Consider the following 20,634-nt stretch of genomic DNA (forward strand, 5'->3'; position numbering starts at 1 on the left):
CACTTCTCGCCGGGCACACAGCCGAGCCAGGCCCGCGGCGATGTACCCGGGCACCTGCCCGGGGAGCGGGAAGGCAGCCGGCGGCGGATCTCGCGGTGGACACCTTCTGCCTCTGCCGTCTGGGTCCTCTTTCCTTGGCGCGTCTTGACGAATCATTAGTGATCACCTGCCAAGGAACAAGTGCTGCTTCCCTAATACTTATTCTTTGCCCTAACGCTTGTATCGTCTCCAAAGTCACCCTGTTCATTGTTATAAACCATCGTGCGGAACTGCTGGAATGACTAGATTTTTCCAGCGCAGAAAAACCAGGAGTGAGGCTGGGCTCGGTGCTCCTCAACCTCTCTCAGGTTTCCTCTCTTGCCAACCCCTCCTATGCCAAGGATCACGTCAGCAAGACCCTCCTGCTTCCCTCCGCTGCCAGCAGATTCACCCGGTGCTACTATTTAAGGCTGTGAGCGGTAGGACAAGGCGGGCATCCACCAACCAAATGCACATGTAGGTTAAAGACTTCTGATGACTCCAACTTGGGGAAGACCTCAGGTTGTACACAGAGCTCAGAGAGCATTTCTCTCTTTGTGGTGCTCAGAAATAAAGGCAAGTATTTTTTGCTCCACATTGAAATGGGTGAGGGAGAAGGAAAGGAGACAGGAGGACAAAAGCAGGTTAAAAGGTAGTATGGGGGGAAAATAAAGACAATGATGAAGTAAAACACAAAGCCAATGAACACTGCCTACACTGTAGACATGATGCACCGAAATGACTTTCTTTTTCTTTTTCCTTCCTGAGAAGATGATAAGTCAGTTCAGACTTTGAGGACTCTACTCGAAGAGCAGAGAAATTGCAGCAAGTAGGGAAGTACTAAACACACCATTTTGCATTTCTTTTCCCTTGTAAATAAACATTGGACAATATTTTATTGGTGACTAAATTTAATTAAAACATATACAGCAGATGACCTGATGCTTTCAGATCTTTGGCTGTGTTTCTGTCCAGCTTCTCATTTTCTGGAGTTACAATTCATAATTACATACCAAATAACCTCAGGTTAATCCTGAGGCAGGATGAACCAAATTCTTAGAGGCAATCAGGTATTTAGCTTTTGGCTTCACAATTTAGAATACATTTTAAGCATATAATACTTCAAAAAATCAAACCAAACCAAAATCCCAAAGCCAGCCCACCCCAAAAGCCAACAACACTCCGCATTCATGTTAAGCTTATGCTTTGGGTATTTAAATATCTTAGCTCTCATTTCTTTTGTCCCATTTAGTAATTACTTCCAACTGTATTAAATTGTGACAGTTTTATTTTTAAGAACTTCCAGAAATTAAGTTTTATTCAAATTGAATACTCAAGAAGTATTCATTAACAACTCGAGCCAGAATTCAGTAACAGAATCTGACCTTAATGACCAATTATCAACTGTATAAAATTTACACGTTCACACTCCTAGTAGATAACTTTGAAGATTTTGGTGGCTGCAATTTCATTACCTCACATGCTACAGCAAACAAAAGATTTGGAAATTGTTACTGCAAATTTAGCACAAAAGCAGAGACAAACCCAATGGCGCTCATTAAAAAACCTTTCTAAAACTGGGATTGAAAGATGGAAAAACAGATAGCATTTTTACATTATTGCCAGGATTTAGTTCTGAGCATGCAAATAGTTCCCGGCTTAATTCGCAGTTTAACTGCAGTCTATCATATGACACCTTAGGAGTCACCTCCTCACAGGACAGCTAGAGCAATGCAACCCAACCAGTACATTAGCAGCCTAAATTGCGGACTCTGGAAAAGCGTTTTTCCCTGGAAGGCTGTGTTACAACAAGCATGCTAAGGCAAAAAGCCATGATCAAAGCACTGAAATGCAGAAAGAAATAAATAGGTCAAATCCCTGTATCTGTTTAAACTACTCATACATTCAGTTTACGACCTGTTGGTGTGCGGCAGCGAGGAACTGACCTGCAGGTCTCGATGATTCTCTGAAAATACCCACATACTGCACAAGGTTCATTCCTGGGCGCTTTGCTGATTTATTTTTTTAATGCTTTGTGGGAGGCGGCGGTATTTGCAGATAAAACGTTGGGTTGCTTCAGGAAAAATACACAACATCATACAACTAATTCGGAAACAGAAAAAGTTCAAAGGGTAATAAAAATACTTAGGAGCCTGTAGAAGATTCCATATGCAAAGAGTCTAAAAGATAACAGCAGTTTAATTTACAGAGAGGTGGAAAATATTCAACAGAATGCAGATATATCAAATAATAAATGTTATGGGGAAGGTCAAGCTGAGCACTACTGGAAAAAAAGACCAAACTGAAACCTCATAACTCTTATTTCTGATATCTTAGGTCTTAGGAGCTGAACTTCTTACCAGTTCTGTTTTACCAGTTTATCTCAGCTCTCATTTCCTCCCTGCTTTTGGGCAGATATTTAAAATATGTGTTCGAGATTTAGCTTTCCCATTGCAAATGAATTCGTTGATTAATTCTGTTTGAAAACTTTACAGAGAAACCCTTTTAAACACAACCAGATACCAGCTCTTGGGCTTTTGTCATGAAATGCTGAAGCTGTGTACCGGGGAATCTTAACACTCACGTTATTAAGAAGAACACACCCCGCTAAGGGCGAACAGATAACGTTCTCAATGGAGATCAAATGTGATTTTCAGAACACCACCCAGCTACTAATTGCACTGCATGAAAGGTTAAAAAAACCCACAAAACAAAACACCGTGGCCCACAGCTGGTTCTTGCAAAATTGCCCACTGAACCACTTGTTATTCTCCCTCTGAAACACTTTGCAGGGGCCGCTTCGAGACAGGATACTGATGAATCACTCTGGGTTTGTTTTAAAGAAATGAGGAAAGAGTTAAAAATAATTCTGGTTGCTTTAGAAACTGACATCCTTTGTTTTGGTTGAGAAGAAATACCATTACAGGCATGCAATACCCTTTAAACTTGCCACTAGTCCAACAATAACTAAAGCTGTTCTAAGAAACTACCACCCAAAAAGAGATCACCACAGATTTACAGTAAGTTTGCCGTTGCAAAGTTGGAGTATACTCACGACATTACCAAAAATGCTCAGCTGAGCCCAGTTCGGAGTGACCTGACTGTAACCACCAAAACATGACAGTAACTCACTGCCCACCGACTCCAGCAAAAACACAGCGATCAAAATAGCAATATGGGCTTTTCTGTTTTCAACAGCAACTTGAAGCTAACCGTATTTTCAGCAAATGCAATACTCAACCCAAATCATTAAGATGACATTCCTAACACAAGAACATTAAAATACTGCTAAAATTTAATGATAAAGCCAAAACCGCGTGGTTTTAACATGCGTTTTAGCTTCACTATTGTACTTCACTCAAATCTCAACCTTTTAGACCACTGAACTCAGACTCTCTTGTTTGCTGATACAGACACTTCTGCCCTCGTCACGAGCTTACCTGACCACCGACCCTTCAATATTTCTTTTAAACAACACAGACTTTCAAACTTGTAAGCTGTTTGCTTTGAAGCTGGCACCACTCCATCTAAAACCATCTTAATTATTAGCATTCAAGCACGGAAAGGGATTTTTGTTTTGCAGTGTTTTAGCTTCCCCAAAGTGGTTCCCAAGCCCATCCACGCTGAGCCACCTCCTGCGCTCTCCCCGCTACTCGCCGCAAGTCCCGACAGCCACCGATGGCTCGCAAGAACACAAACCTCCTGTTTTGACATCTGTCCCTGCCCAAACGAACCTCAAAGGACCACTTTAAAAGTTACTGCTGGGTTGGTTGAAAGCAATATATTGGAATATGCTGATCTGCCAGTAATAGCCACCCATATACAATAGATGATGCTACATGTGACAACATATGTGACCTGACTTGTAACTCTCTTGATCTGAGTCTGTCTTAACATTTTGGAGATCGTTCTGACTCAAACTAAAATTAAAAACATTGATAGGCAAAACGAAGCTCAATAGTTTGCAAACTAAACTGCCATCGCTCCCTCTACATATGCGTATGAATGTACACATTTTAAAGGATGCATAATTAACTGCAAGAAAATAGTTCTCAGAAACCAGAGAGCTAAAGTATTTATATCAAAAGCTGAATCTTTCTCACTCTATCTGCACAAATAAACCCACTGGAGTTGCCAGCTTTGTCAAAGTGAGCAAGATTACGTTCTAAACATAAATCAATTTAGGCAGTCAGAAACCTACAAGAAGTACTAAAGTTGCTTGCAAAAAATTCCTTGCAGATTTTTACAAATTGAAAATCATTGACTCAGTCCGTGGAAACAAAGTTAGTATTTTCTAATGCAAGACAACATTGCTGTCACATGCAACACAGTTTCTATTAGGGTCATTTAAAATCAGAATAAAAGTATGGTATTTCTAGACTGGCTTGCAAGGGTGGTTTGGGGGTGGGGATAGGGTAAAAGGGGGTACTGATCTTACAACTGCAATGATGTTTAAAATTCCAGGTATCCATGCTGGTCAGACAGCACTGAGTTGTTTTGGTTTTTTATTTTTTTTTTTTTTTCCAAATTTTGCTATGTATTTATAACCATAAAAGCCAGTAAAGTGACTTGATTTGTGAGGCACTACAATCAGACAGCTCTAAGATAAAAATAAGACTCATTATCTGTAAGGTTGCTCTCAAAAGTCAACTAACACACTGGCATCCTAAGAAATTAATTCATCAGTCTATTTTTGACAAGCACAGTGTTTTTTCTCCGAAAGGTCATTTTTCTAAATTAAGCAAAGTATTAAATATCTTTGCTGTTCTGCTGCACATCCCAAACTTAACTCATGAAATGTTTTCACCGTAAAATCAAATTACATTTGAAATAAATATATGAAATAAAGCTTCACATGCATTTAAATTTGACATCTGTACTGTAAGCAACGTAAGCAGTAAGGCCTGTTCTTACGTGTCATGAGCTACGTTAACTGAAAATGCGCATACTTAGTAAAGGCAGTATAGCCTAGTTTTGCCCCCAAAGCGTCCTTCTTTTAAAACTCCCCTAAATGCAGGCTGGTAAGCGTGAAAGGTAGATCTGGACATCACTGTCCACTGTTTAGGATTTGCGTGGGTCTTTCTTACTGAAGTGGGAAAACCAGACCGACGTCCTACGCCGCGTGCTCTGCCGCCCCTACATCCATCCACACCGTTCCTCCCTCTCATCGAACAGCGCCGGGATGGAAGCCACCAGACCCAGGACTTCTGACTCCCACCCTGCCTCCGGAAGGAGCTTACCTGGACTCTTCCAACCGGCGGTGGCAGCGCCTTGTGATGAACTATGGAAAATACCTACCTCTCCCCTTCCACGTCGGAAAAGGACAACTCCTACCCACAACACCGACAAGAAAAAGCAGCTCCACAGGATAAAAACCGGGACTCCTCCGGTGCCAAACAGACAGGTCAAAGACAACTTCTCTTTGTGAATAAATACAGCGCGAAGGATAAAGCTTCTCCTGGGAGCGCCTACTGGAGTTCTTCTGCGATGAGTGGATTTTCTGCAGCGCCTGTCTTCCTGGCAGGCTAGGGTTACAGGAGTGTCTTCACTTATGCAACTTCATTTCTTGAGTACACAATTACCCAACACACCCAAGGCACTCCAAGGCTTTTTTTTTTTTTATTAAAGAAAAATTAGTTTCTTTCCAGCTGGAGTATTTCTTTTTTCAAACTTAAGTCTGTAAGTGAAGCCACAGAAGCCCTCTGAATGTGGTGCGCCGAGACCCTCGGTATCCCAGTAAAGCAGACATTAATTTCTTGGCAGCGCATCTCTCTCTCTATGGACGGGAACGTGGGCTGAGCTCCAGACTTACAAGAGACCTCGACATTCACAAGAACCTCCTCCATTTTCACCCGTGCACCTTCTTCCTCCTACATGCACCTTCTTCCTCCTACGGCAGGTCATCAAGTTTCTGCCGAACATTCCTCCCAAAGCCATACAAGACAGCTGCCTACCAGCAATCCCCACCACCAGAAACAAATGCCCTTTCTGCCATTCCACAGCATCTAATATTTGACTGTATTCTTCCCGAACAAAACACTTTAACTCATTTTACAAGAGAAAGGCAGTGGCAAAGAGCAGGATACAAACTCTTAAGGGAGTATTAGCCCATGAAAAGGCAGTGGGACACTGTGTGGGGAGATACCTGCGATCAAGGCACACTCAACTGCAGTAAGATCTAGAAAATTGGACTCTGCATTTGAATAAGCCATCAGCGAAGCTAAATATAAATCTGTCAGGCAGCACATAGGCAGACCACAAGAGCCTCATTACAAGGATTTGTACTTGCCACAGTTGCCTTAAAACACCTTCTCCCTCCTGAACAGGTCTTCAGCAAAGGCCATTTGCAAACCGTGGAAACTCTCCCTTTGGGCACACAGTCAGGACAAGACAGAGCACCAACATGCTGTGAAGGTACCAGTCGCATCCACCGTCAGTAGACCTGTGCCAGGCAGAGTGTGACAGAGATCACTGATCACTTGTAAGTAGAAATGGGCCTTTGTAACTGGTGACCTGAGTAGTTAAAAGCACAAAGGAATCCCAGTCCCCCCCGATGCTGAGGTAGGATTATAATCACACAGGTCTGAAGGCGACACGGGGAAAGCACTGGTGTTCGTATCGCAGTCTGCTAGTGAAGAATCAGGACCCTATCTAGCGAGCAGCGTGACAGACACCTATAAAGGGGGGGGGGGAAGAAGTTAGTCCCCTTCTCCCAAGAAGTTTAACTTAAATATACTATTAAAAAACACTGATTCTATTTCACAAGCGTTACAGATTCCCAAAATCCATACCTCTGCTCGAGGTCCTAAACATTCTGACAAAGTCATTGAGGCTGTTCAGGTACCGTTCATCCCTTGACCCAAACCACTATTTTTAATCATTTTATCCAAAAGCAAAGCGGTGGAACTTCACAACCATACTGTGTTTGGAGGTACTGTAAAATTTCCTTGGTCCGTGGCTACGTTACCCCTCGTTACAGCTGACATGATACAACACAGCGTCACGTCGGGAGAGAAGAAGATGCGATACGTAACTGACCTGCAGCCTGCTCTTTGCCATGCTCCCTTCCCCACGGGTGGGGAAGGCCACCTCTCCGGTGGCCCTCCGAGCTGGCGGGGATACCCCGGCAGCTGGACATCACACCAGGGCTGCTGCAGAGACAGCAGCATTCCCATCTCCAGCCACCCCCTCCGCTGTGGGAAGGGGCGGCAACGCTCTTCCAGAGCTCCAAGATACTGAAGGAGCAGTGAAACCATCAGGTTGAAGGGATGTTTGACAAATATTTGTCCTTGTCATGATTTCAAGGGGAAGAAAAAGGTTAAGTTGTCTGAGGGAAATTAGACGTTTTAATAGGAGCAAGAACAAATATGAAGTTGTCAGGATGTAAAAATGCAACTTCTATAAAACTGTTCATGTTTTGATCTGTGCAACCAAGAAAGAGACATTAAAAATAACCATGCTGCACTCCGCTTGAATGCTGTTGACATAAGATCTATGGGAGAGAAAATAAAAAGTAAATAACCCAGCAGACTGTTGTTGCACTGTTGATTGCTGAAGAGACGCAGTGGGAAATACCTCCCATCTCATACGATTCAAGAAGACTCAGGCAAAGCAAACCAAAATTTTGTAGTATTTCATTTCTAGTTCAGATTTGAGATGGCTGGCCATATTAATTTACAAATTTTTGCTTTATAAATATATCATGACTAATTTATATTTAAGAAGTAAAACTTGAAACCAAGCAGTGCAACAGTAAAGCTTCCTTAAGGCACAATGCCAAAGAAAACCAGAAGGCTGCAGTAAACCGCACTGGTAAACACACTTTGGGAATACATTGTACAGGCCAGTAAGAATCTCTGTGCTGTATTATCAGAGGGGCTTTAAGCATTATACTGCAAATCCTGTGTAGCAAGAAGTGGATGAAGCATATCAAATCATATAGTGTTCTTTAAAATTCCCCATATAAAACGTAGGTTTTAAGAAATCAGGTTGACATTATAAGTTAGTACCGGAGAGCAAAATGCATTATATGGTGCATTATCCTCAAAATTATCCCCAAAACAAGTGATGCATATCCATAAAATCAGAGCAAAATAAACTGAAACTCATCATGGTTGGGAAATGCACTGCTAAGGTACACGGAGCCTTATTAACAGCGGAGTCAACACTGGGACTCTCATTAAGATATGCTGGTGTTTTGAAACCCTAAATTAAATTTTATTTCAGGATCTGCTGGCCATTTCTCCCATTCTAATATGACCAAAGGGCACAGCTAGCATTGTTTGGCAGTGGTAGTGGATTGATTTTCTATAGCTTAAAATGGCCCACGTTGGGCTGACAGCCAGCTTCCCCAGGAAAACTGGGGGCAGCTCCTGTGCTGATGACAAAAGGATGCTGACAGAGGGAATCTCCCCCCAGAAAGATTTCTGTCAGAAAATCCATTACCAAAATCTAAGGCGTTTGCAGGAAGTATGAGTTTCAGCAAGTTTTACATCACAAAATATTTTCTAGAATGGTCAGTTTCATCTTTTTCTCGAAAAAGAAAACAACAACAAAGAACATTTTATCCAAAGCTTTGTTTCAAATTTTTTTATTAATTTACACTAAGGAAAGCCATGCAGACTTTGAAAAGTCAAATTCAAAACAAAGCATTTAAAATTTGTAACAAGGAAACTCTTATCTAATACACATTTTCATTTCAGAAAAATTACAGAAACGTGACAAGTTTTGGGTCTTCTGACATTTTAGTTTTTGTTGCTTTTTCACAGTAAACACAAGTTATAAAGGAAAACAAAGACACTCTTCTAGAAATAATGTCAACAATGACCTATGAATCTAATTTCAATGAGCTTTAATTGCAGATGTTTGAATAGAGTACAAATCTACTCTGAAGATCGTCTGACATACCCACAAGGAATGGCTTGGCACACACTTATTAAGTGTGGATTTAATATCTATTGTTCGCTCAAATCTATGAACGCATTTACTACCCTTCGGAGGACTCATTCTGAAAATACTCCTGGTTTAGGTAATTTCAATAGGGATACATTTTGCTTTTTGCACAAACAACATTGTATCCACTGTAAAGCTACAGAGCTGATTATGGATCTCAAAATGCTCGTCTTTTTCTTTGTTATATATACACCTGTCCCTTACAATGGTACACAGGCACACACAGACGAGTATCTCTGTCGCATGGAATAAATTAGATGAAGCTGAAATGCTTTCCCCAACCCCACACTCCATACTCAGAGCATCCGACTCCCTCACCAACACGCTACCGACAGAGGACATCGGATAAAGAGCCCAACCTCTGAATTTAATCATCTCCAGAGCAGTGGAAAGCCTAAATGCAAAAAAAAATATGGTTAACCCAGAAAACCCCGTACTTCTTCACCGAAATTCAGACCATGCTTAGGCCGACTATAAAGCTCCAAAGGATTTTAATAGAACCAGAATTTTATCTTACAATTTTATTAGGAAACCAAAACTTCCTGGCACAACCCCACAACATCCACCTATCTGTGGGAACTCCCTTGCTGTGATTTCCATTCCCCTGTGGCAAGCGACTCTGCAAACCAGCCAAATCTCACACAAAGGTTTGCTTCTTCGTCGCTCCTCCGGAATCCCAGGGCGTAGATGAAAGTGAGGACTGGCTGCCTTGGAAAGAATCCCAGCACAGAGCAATAAAAAAAAAAAAAAAAGCAGGTAGGAAGATGCGTACCAGCAGCACAAAACTCCCTCTTCTATAGCGAGTGGGAAAAGGGAAGAGGATGCTTGTTTTCGACCGCACGGCTCCGTGATGGGAAGGCAGAAGAGAGTATGTGGGACGATGCTGGAGAGGTGAGGGTGAAACGCCACAGGGAATTACTTAATGGGGAGGGGGAAAGTCAGGTCTCAGGGTTAAGGAACTTGTTGTGGGATATGAGAGCTCAGTACCGGCGCCCACCACAACCTTCCTGCATGCCTTAGCTCCAGTCCACAAAACGACGTTTCCATGCTCCAAGGATTTATTGGAAAGATAATTTATATTCCTAAGGAACATAGCTGCTGCACACACGAAGTCTTACAGAGATATTTAGACAGTTTATTGCCAACTACTTACATAGAACACACTCTTGAATTAACCCCTTAGATGAGCTCTTGAGCATATCTTCTCATTTACTGCTGCCTTTTCCAATGGCGCACAAAAATTTAAAGGCAGCTTGATTTGTTGCTGTTTCATCACATGTTACTACTGCATCCGAGGTGGGGGCACAAACTCCTCCCACCCTTACACATTCTGACAGGTTATACGAAATAGTTAGACCAACGACTTCAAAAGCAGCTAATGAGTCAAAGCGCCCAACTACAGTTCTCTTAAACCAGCCTGGTTTTCAGAAAGGGACTCTCTGAAAATCAGACCCTATTAAATTGTCTCAGAGCGGGCCCACACAAAGCTAGCTGCCTAAAACCCTTCTGCAAAAACGCACCTGAATTCTCTATGTGTCTCCTAAATACAGTGTCAACTCATTATTGTACGGACAATGCAAAATCAGGAGAGTTAGAAAGTGGCCTCTTCTTCCAACTTGTAGCAATTAATTCCAAAGTCAAAAATCTTCATAATGTAGTTGAGAATTTTCAAAGGCACTATGACATTGGTGACAGGTTTTAACTAATTTTCCCACAGAAGCTAATGATAAAACTTCTGCCAATTAAAACAGCGTTCATCTAACTCAACTTCCAAGTGCTCCTGACAATCACACTCGTAACTCCTAGGTGAGGCAACAACCCATTTAAATCTTTTGGAAAATGATCTGTAAAGATAAAACTTATTATTAAGTAATAAAAACCTGATATTTATCTTGCCATGACAATAAAAACCTTACTAAAGCACGGATGTTGAACCAGAATAAAATCTTACTGTGCTCAGCACGAACTGGTTTGTGACCATATACTTTAGGACATACAAAACACCAAAAGACCGAAACAGTACGGTACTCCCGTACAGTGTCTCAAATGGACACTTAGACCACACCACAAGAAACCCATGCGTTACTTTAAAACCAGTTCAGCCCCCCACTTGACATTTCCCCTCTGGCTGGGTTAGCAGAATAGTCTTCGTTACGATCCAAAAGCCTTATCCCTGCTTCTCCATCTCCCTGTACTACCCACTTTCTAGATGAAAGACAACTTGCCAAGGTTTGGGATCACTTTTGGTAAAATACGCTACACGAACTTACATCATCAGATTTAATATCACGAAAGGTTTCCAAATACATTAATAGGAAGATTTGCGCTTGGGTTTTATTCTGGTGTCTCCCTCTAAATAAATTCCGCGGTTCAGTTATAGGCACCTGCTCAATGTCTTTTCACAATACAAGCCAGGACTGGGTCAACCAATATTAGTAGCTGATCCTCTGCTATGTACTGTGTCCTGTCATCTATCATCTCCAGGGCCACTGGCACTGCTGGGATTTATAATCAAATCATGGTACATAACAGACAAATGAGCAAAAATTCTTCTTAATTTAAAATGTCATTAATTCCATTAAAATTGTATTGACTGTAGTAAAGGTCTGCCATTTTTAAAAGGGGCACAAACACTTGACAAGCAGATATGTACTGAAATAAAGATCCAGAGATAAGCTGACGCTAGTTCCATGTCAGGGAAGTGAAAATATCTGAAAGGCATACCTACAGAACATCGATTGAGGCTACTCATAAACCCAGCGAGCTTCAGAAAGGCTCCAGAAGCAAAGCAGACGACGGGGCATGTCTCACTTCCTTCGAGGAGGAAGCATGTATGAAACCCTACCCTGACAAAGGTAGCTGCCAAAACAGCAGCAATTAATGCTTTCAGCTGCATATGCCCAGCCTATCCAAAATAATTTTAAGGTCAAGCTTCATTCATCTTCATTTGTTTTTAGTTTTGCCAAGGTAACTGCGATTAACTTGCCAAGTTTCAGGCTGAACTACTCTGGGGTCAGGGGAGAAGAAGGGAGGGAAAGAAAGGTTAATGCAAAGTCAGGTGTTTGCCTTGCAAGCCTCAATAAACAACTGCTGGTGATGCAGAACAATACTGCATTTTAAAATAAACAAGAGTCAAATCCCTACAGCTGAAACAACCAAAACATAAGTTACTTTATCTCTTGGAAAGTAGTTGTCAATATTAACGAACATCAGACATATGCAAAAGACAGCTGAATTACACGCACCAAAAAACCCCTCGCTGTACTCTTTACTTATAGAAATGCAGCAGAAGCAATACTTCCAGTTCCCGAAAAGAACAGCTGTAAGCTACTCTGGGGCAACCGAGGATGTCTAAACGCAACCAAAGTTCTCGTATCCGAACACTTCCAATTTCTCTGAGCAAACATCAGTTGCTCATATCCAAAAGAAGACAGCGCCAGTTTTGCAGTCTCCTTCAACAGGTACCAGGCCTTGCTTTGCTAAACAAGCACTCCAACAACAAAAGTATCCAGCAAATTCCTGAAGCCACCAGAAACGGCTGCAGGCGTAGCTGCCACCCTCCAGTGCCAGGCAGGCACCCAGGGCGCTCCGCCGCGCAGGGACTTGTTCCTCAGCTCCTTCCTGCAGCGCCCGGAGCGTGCTGAACTCCTGCATAACCCCGCTGCAACAAATCCCATCTTCTGGCTCCCCGTGCTGCCCCCGCGCTTGCACACTTCGGTACGGCTGTATTATTCAGCTTTATGTGTTGCCAGCTCCGGCTTCTGCATTTTTAGAAGATCCGCATGCGCGCACACAGGTAGGAGGTATGCTGTGCTAATGAAAGCAACAACGCTCTTCTCAAATGGCTTCGTACAATAAATACTCGGCTTCTCAGAAACTGGTTTGGTTGTGACTTTGTTGGGTTCCCCCCCACCCAGTACAACTTGGCGATAGAGATCTTGTCACAGCTGTAAAACCCAATGCTACAGCTACACTACAGCCCAAGTTAGGCTTTGCCTATTTATACAACAGCATCCTTACTTTAATGCTTTAAAGTTCTTGTAGCCCATTTCTGTCTTTCTCATACACGCAGTATTTGCAAAAGCAAAGTGTCTTTGTTCAGGTAGACCAAACAGAGCCTTTTGCCGGTAACAGCCTGGAAGCTAATAACTATTTTAGAGCAATTCCAGTACAATGAAGTGCTGTTATTGGCTGTTTATGTAACTCTGAATTAACCCCCACCGATACCTTTCAGGAATTCATAACCGTAGTGCACAAAACGTGCTTTGCGAGAGCTTGTTAATACGGCAAGTGCAAAAGCCGTCTCGATTCAGAAGACTGTCTTTGAAAGCAAACATGCTTAACCTGCAGTTTCAGTCATGGAAGAAATTACTCAATTAATTGCAGACAACAAAAACAACAGGGTTATAACTAATGTACAGTAAATGCTCTGTGGGTGTAATGCAAGCTCATTTCCCAGTAGCGTACTCTTTTACATCCTAACACATTTCTTACCCCACCTGCTGTAAAACAGCTGAAAAATGTTAAATTTACTTAGATTTTTTTTTCCCCACACACATTTGTTTTCTGGCAATGAATATTATTAACCGAGGTAGGGTTGGTGCTCTTAAGAAACGTGTTTACAGCACAGTATTTTGCAGTACAGTATTTTTCATACTTTCTTCTAGAAAATACATCATCTTCTCCAAACTTAAAGCCAAACATCAGAATGTAGAAAGTTTTTGCCTGCACTAATGATAGCCTTGCAGCGACAAAAGAGGAGATCACAGTGACAGGACTCAATAAATTCTCACCTGCTTCTAGGAATTCCAGCAGGCAAAGAGTAGGAAAAGGCTCAAAAGCCCAAAAAGACCCCATCAGTGGCAACTGCTCCCGCTCTGACACTGAGCAAGAGATGGAAACAATTAAAGATAATGGAAAGAAAACTTACCAAAGCAGACACGGATGTCTTCTTCCGTCATTCCTTCCGTTCATGTTGAAGACATCTGTCAACGACTTGATCTAGGCTAGGTATCAGTGTAAGGCTAATACTTAGACTCGCTGCCTGCTTACTGCTCATAGATTTTTCAGGATCCGTTCACACGCACAGCTTACAATTAAAACGCTAACAACTAACCGCGATAATAAAATACGCGGATGAAAATTAGAAGAATCCCCTTCTAGCAGACGGCACCCAGTTCTCGGCGGGCGCTAGAAATACGCATGACCACGTATGCCTCCCCTTCGCGCCGAGACCAGCCCGCTGCCGCAAACCAACCGCCCCGAAAGTCTTGGGGTGTTCCTCACCCCCGTGCAGAGGCACCCCATCCTCTCACCCCCAAAGCCACCCCCCGCGCAGCTCCCTTTTATTTAAGGTGATGCCTCGCTCCCCTCCGCCGGCGGGTCACCCCCCGGGACACCCGAAGGACCCTGCCACATCACGGCAGGCGCAGCCCGCTGCCGGGTTAAGACGTAATCTCTCTTCCCGGCTTACGGATCCCAGGAATCCTCCCCCGCTATCTCGCCATGGCAACGGCAAAGACGGGGAAGACGGTCCGCCTCTTACGCAAGAGGAGCGCGCCGAGCCCTGCCAAAAGGCCGGCGGCCCCCGCGGAGCCCACCGCCACCGCACACCGCTCCGCACACCGCTCCGCGCACCGCTCCGCGCACCGCCTTACCCCGAGCGGAGTCTGGAGAAGGCCAAGGGTCGGGGCTTTTTTGTTTTGGGGGTATTTTGTTTTGGGGGTATTTTGTTTTGTGGGTATTTTGTTTTGGGGGTTTGGGGTTTTTTTGTTTCTTTGGGTTTTTTTCCTTCCCCCCCCCCCCTCCTTTTTTGCATCCCCCACATCCAACAAACAGCCGGCTGGCACAGATTTAACCCGCTCCAATCCCCCTCCCACCATGGAAAACCACCTACAGCAATACCCATTCCCACTTCTCCCGTTAACGGGCGCCGCAAAAAATTGTTGCGCGTTTTAACTTCTTGGAATCAATAACCCCGGGAAGGCAGAGGACTGGCAGATGAAAGGCAAGGTGCGGACTTTGATCGTGCAAGCGGATCCATGCGCAGGCCCCCCCGGCCCGTGCGGAACACCGTTGAAGGTCAGCCGAGGCTGATCAGATTGCAGCAAGAGAGCCGGAGAAAGCACGCCAAACGGAGGTGGAAAAATCTATACACCCAGATATCTGCCAAGAGATGAAAGAAAAGTTTGCCTCTGGTGCTGGGATTTATGATAAAGGTAAAGGAAGCCGTAATACAACCCTTGCCAAGATACTTAGGTCTTCCTTCAGGAAAACACTTAAGCATGTGCTTAAACTCATTACTATTCAGGGCAGCCGTAAGCGTGTGCTGAAGGTTAAGCGTAATGTTCTTACACGGGAGCCCTTAAGTACTACGCTGATTAAGGTTGGGTTTTTTTCTTCTAAATCTGAGCCACTGTGAACCAACAAAATGAACTGCCCTCATTATATTTTAATATCACCTCTGTCTTCTGTCAAATTAAACCAGAGAATGCAAACAGAAAATAAGCCTTATTTTACATTAAGAGGATAAAACCCAACTTTACATTGTCGTGGTTTTTTTCTTTCCTTTAAGATCAACAGGCTGCGCACCACCACGCGTCCCTATGAATGAGCGCTTTTCACGAGGAAGAAAGCGAGCGCATGGAAAAATGATTGCGCTGCTACTCCTAAAACTCTGGAATTCCCTTGATGGGCTGTTAGAAGCCAGAAAGGATCACGCAGAGCGATGCACACATACATATGCTTTATCCACTGACCTCTTTTGAAGCAAACCTTAAAACGCTGTAGATGGTGAACATATTTTGCTACTAAAGGTCGTGGATAAGTCAGCTATTTATCAGTTCAAGCAAGGTCACCGTTACATCCACAGGCAGAGGGCTTTGCCTATTGCACAAATGACACTGCCTGCCCTTAATGCCCTGAGAAACTTCTGACAAGCTAAGCACACATAAAAAGCCACAAGCCTTACATATAAATGTTGCAGTTCATTAATGTTCAACAGGGAGGTATCATGTCTGCAACCGCTTCAGTTTCTGTTTCACAGCATACCACCTCTCCTCAGCGCTCTCCGCCGGGGATTTCTTACAAAGAACTGGTATCCCCTGTTGGAGGAAGAAACCTCGCTAACTCGTGAATCGGCGGTTGTGGCTCTTTCCAAAAAACCTTTCTCCTTGCTGTCGTTTAGGAATATTCTGCCCCACATACCGAACTACTGGTTCATTTACTTTCTTATATATATGCAGAAAAATGGACCTTGGAAAACGGTTTGTGCCCGTTTTAGACTTCTACCGGAGCTAAAATCAGGGTCTTGGTTGAATTCTCTAACATACAGTTCTGAAGGAAAACATTTTTACGTTAACTCCTCTGTTTCCCTTTTTGGGAGACAGCCTTGGTAAGAGAGCTTGCGAGAGGCAGTCAAATCTCCTATTGCAGGTCTTGAGACAGATGGTAAAGTACCAGGGCAGAAGGTTACATAAAGGTCAAGGTGTTTCCCGTTCTTACTAGCCATATCCAAATGCTATGGGCAGGCAGGAACATCTTCACTATATTCACCTCCAAGAAACTTTACCTCTTCTCCTCGCTTGCAGTAATTTGCCCTGCTAAATCCTGAGCTAAAGGCACCATCGTCTTGCTGGAAACCTTGTTGTTATAAATGGGTTAGGACAAAGAAATAAAGAAGAATCTCAGATGTCTGTCCCTAAATGACCAATTTACCTTTCAGGAAATAAAGGTGTCACCATGCTCCTATACTTTGGCATGGGAGCTGGACAAAAGAGATGAAGTTTGAAACCCCAATGCCACAGCTGTCCTGATGTGCCCCACTCAGCTCTTCAAACAGGAAAGCAAACCCAAGAAGTAGGTTAATAACCTTCTTTCATTAAAAAAAAAAAAAAAAAATTAAAAATAATTTGTAAAAACAAGAGAAGGCCACCATCACGCTGCAAGGAAATGAAAGTAGATTCAGCTGTCCAGGGATAGTAAAATTACAGGTGAACTTTATAAAGCACCGCCTGGGGTGAATGCTATCGGACTTCTGTTTAATCAGAAGAACAATGCTGCAAAAAAGGGGAGAAATGAGACGTTCAAAGTCTTTCCCACTGTTCCCACAGCTTAAAGACCTACGGGCACTAAATCAACACAAGCAACATGAAGAAACGAGTAAGTGAATAACCACAATCATCACCGCTGTGCAGAGAAGCTTGAAACCAAAGAAAAAGAAAGATGAGTATGAACAAACCTAACTCTAAATTTGTAAAACAAACCTAGAAGAAAATGTCTCCTTACGTGAGATCATAGCAGGGCCCGAATAGCTTCAAGACAAAGCGTACGTGAACTGCTCTCTCCTGTGAAGGCTCAAAGTTGGGTGCTCAAGTCAACTACCAGTGAGTTTTCCCGCAGAAGCGGGACCTTCAAGAGACTGTTTCTATTGCCACCTGATTCACAGCAAGGACCTGGCAGCATGCGATTACCGCGCGAGCTTCTCTCTCCTCCCCCAAAAAGGGGCAAAAAATGAAGGATGCTAACTGTTTTCAGTCATTCGTGACCGGAGATCACAGCACCTGTATTTCCCTACACCTCCTTCTTGGAGCAGTATTTTAACAGTCTATTAAAAATTAACTAGTAATGAAACAAAAATAGATTACAAACTGACAATCCCCATTTTCTAAAGCTGAAATCCCAATCTCTTCCACTGGAGTGAAAGTCCAAGTGATGAAATAAACCTTGAACCGTGCCCTAGCATTGCTCTCCTCATCATTTTTGGAAACCAAGAGCACCTCGTCCCAAACACTGCAATTTAGCAACTTCATCTGTATACGTGTCCTGATGCCAGATGTCACAAAGAGGGAGCAGAAAGCCTTCAGCCAGCCAGTACCCAAATGAGAGTGTTCCCCCGATCAATGTCACTGACCGGAATCGCGCTTGTCATCGTAAGGGACGCAGGCCAGTGCAGTTACCGTCATACCACCGTGACCCGCCTCCGGGCAGGCAGCTGTGCTCCCAAGCCAGTGGTCTCCAAAAGTGGGTCTCATCAACAGCAAGCAGTCCTCTAGATACGAAGGGGGGGAGAATAAAAAGGAGGAGCTATTCACCATCGACACGTTCAGCAGAACTCAGCCTGCATCATCTTGTTAGCTCTCCCAGTGGTCTCCAGGAGCCAGTGAGCAGGAGAGATGACAGAGAAGAGCTCTGAACTGGAACTCACTGGCAGAGGGAAGCGGGAGGTCATACCTGAATAACCTGGAGAACCTTGGATGCTTTCTTTGACAGGAAAATGCATAGAAGACTATCAAAGGGTCTCTTCTAGTTGAAGGGAGTTTTACTGATGACTTAACAGTCATAATTTTGTCCGTAAACCTTCTCACCTCCCAAATTCCCCAAAGGAAAAATGGGTACATTGCGTACCTGTATTGGGTCTCTCTCTCGCTGATCTCAGCCACTTCAACTGCTCCTAAATGCTAAGCTCCGTTTCAATTGAAAAAACAAGGAAAACAAAATCTGTGCATTCCTGATGTGCAATACACAGCTGTCACAAGGACAACACTGCAGATACAGGAAAAGAGAACTATTTAATGAGTATTTTTTCCCATTTTTATCTAAGGTAATTCCAAATAATAAACAGGGGGAGAAGAGTTCGCTACAGTATCTAGTGTTCATCCTAAATCAGATTGCAAGGATATGTTAGAAAAAGATAGCACTTCTTTGGAACCGCTTTAAATATGATTGAATAAAAATTCCCACCTGGGTTTGAAATAATCTTGAATAGTCTTTCCAACGGTTTTGTCCCGTTACACTATGATTTAAACCAGCTATAATGCAATTTTGCATCCTATTCAAACAAGGTATCTCAACAAATTTAAACTATATTTAGACTGCAGTATTTTCACTACTAAAGAAACCGAACAGAGGAGCAACACGCTTGGAACATCTGTCGCAGTGATTGAAAGAAGTCTACGACAGGAATAGCAAACACTTCTTTTCTTTTCTGAGATGCTGTCAGTCTGTTGAAGCAAAGTATCAGTGAAGTAGATTGTTTCTAAGAGGTACCTCACACTGGCCCATCTTCTCCAAAATAAAGATGATTAAAATATCCCCTCGTTGCATAACCTTGTCTGCTTGCTTATTATTATCTGCTATCTCTGTATTGGGGGAAAAAACGTCTTTGTCAAACTAGTAAGCATGTTACAGTGTTATATAAAAAAATAATTTCATTTGCCTAAGTCTAATCCCCCTAATGAAATTCAAATTTTAACGTGTGTCAATTATTATTTACATTTAAATAATCAACCGTATGACTCAACACAATCCCTAAAGACACAGACCCCTAAGCAAGGCTGTCTGTCACACAGCGTATTCTGCAGAGACGATCAGAGCCACAAGTATTTATTACACAACTTTCCAGTTACTTCATGGAAGATGACAACAGAACGGCTGCTCACCCTACGCTATTGCTGGTTCTCCAGGATGGGTTTCTATGCTGCTTGCTCCTTAAGTGGTCAAAAATCAAGGTTCCTTCCTACAAGTGCGCTGTCTGCCCAGACCACACAGAGGCGTTTTCCACGTGAAGGTGAAGAAGGAAGGAGTCTCTGGGGCTGAGTTTGGGCTCCCTGTGAGCCCAAAGTTAAAGGAAACCGATACGCCAAAAAGTAATGGCATGACTCATAGGATTCATTACAAGTTCTTGGTGTATCATTGTCACGGGTCCAACTGCGGGCCACCAGCAAACAGCACCTCTTCTCCCTGTCACCAGGCTGAGGTTTCAACCGCATCACCGCGGCCGTACACATCGCTCTCCTGAACTAGGATCTGCCGGGGCCCTTAAGTCAGGCAGGTAAGACACAGTACTCCACATCACCCCTGCCTGACAGCATCAGCACGCAGCTAAGGCAGGCACGTCTCTCGAGCTCTGGTGGAACAAGCCTTGAGGCTCAGCTGGGAGAAGACACTCCGGTAGGCTGCCAACATGAAAGGGTGTCTCTAAATAACCAACAACAGTCCTGCAAGACATGAGACAACGCAGCCCGTGAAGGGCCGGAGGCGGCTGCGGTTGCACGGCCCGGGCAGTTCACCTGTGCCCGGTGCTGAACTGGGTTCAGGAGAGGTGACCATCACCACTACCGATGTTCTCGGACCAGCCCGGGGAAGAGCTTCTCGGCGGGTCACTGCACCGCCGCAGCGCCGTGGGCTATGACACTGGGGGTTCCAGCCACAGCTGAGACCACCACCACTTTTCTAGATGAAAACGTGAGATGCGAAATGGTTTAGGAGATGTTGTGATAGAAATTAAGAAGGGGACTTCAAAAAAGCAGCCAAGCGGTTTCTGGCCAGTGGATATGGATGTAAAAGCTTTCTGAGAAACTTCAGTGTCAAAAGCTAAGACGGAACCCAGTATTGGCACTCAAGAGGAACTGAAATTACTGTGAGACGGGAATGAAATATGACAGCCTTGAAGTTCTCAAGGCTGTTTGTTCGGAGGGGGGGAAAAAACATAAAATCAAAGAAGGACAGGGATACTTACATATTCAACTAAATGGTTTAAAATCCTATTTCCTTTTCATATGTAAATATTCATGTTAACATATGTTGTGCTAAAAAGATTCATATGACATTTAGATATAAAATACAGACTTAAAAGCAGAATTTATCCCTCTGTATAAGGTTTTC

General features: G+C 43.4%; 1 protein-coding gene across 1 annotated transcript in view; it reads right to left on the bottom strand.

Annotated features, from left to right (window-relative positions):
- Nucleotides 1-17,933, bottom strand: part of HIVEP1 (HIVEP zinc finger 1) — an 81,489-nt gene extending 63,556 nt beyond the window's left edge. Inside the window, exon 1 of the mRNA XM_059815664.1 lies at nucleotides 17,882-17,933. Coding sequence (XP_059671647.1) covers nucleotides 17,882-17,933 — 52 coding nt within the window. The remainder of the gene's footprint in view (nucleotides 1-17,881) is intronic.
- Nucleotides 17,934-20,634: the final 2,701 nt, after the last annotated feature.

Source organism: Gavia stellata, chromosome 3 (genome assembly GCF_030936135.1).
Source record: "Gavia stellata isolate bGavSte3 chromosome 3, bGavSte3.hap2, whole genome shotgun sequence".
Taxonomy (NCBI): Eukaryota; Metazoa; Chordata; class Aves; order Gaviiformes; family Gaviidae; genus Gavia; species Gavia stellata.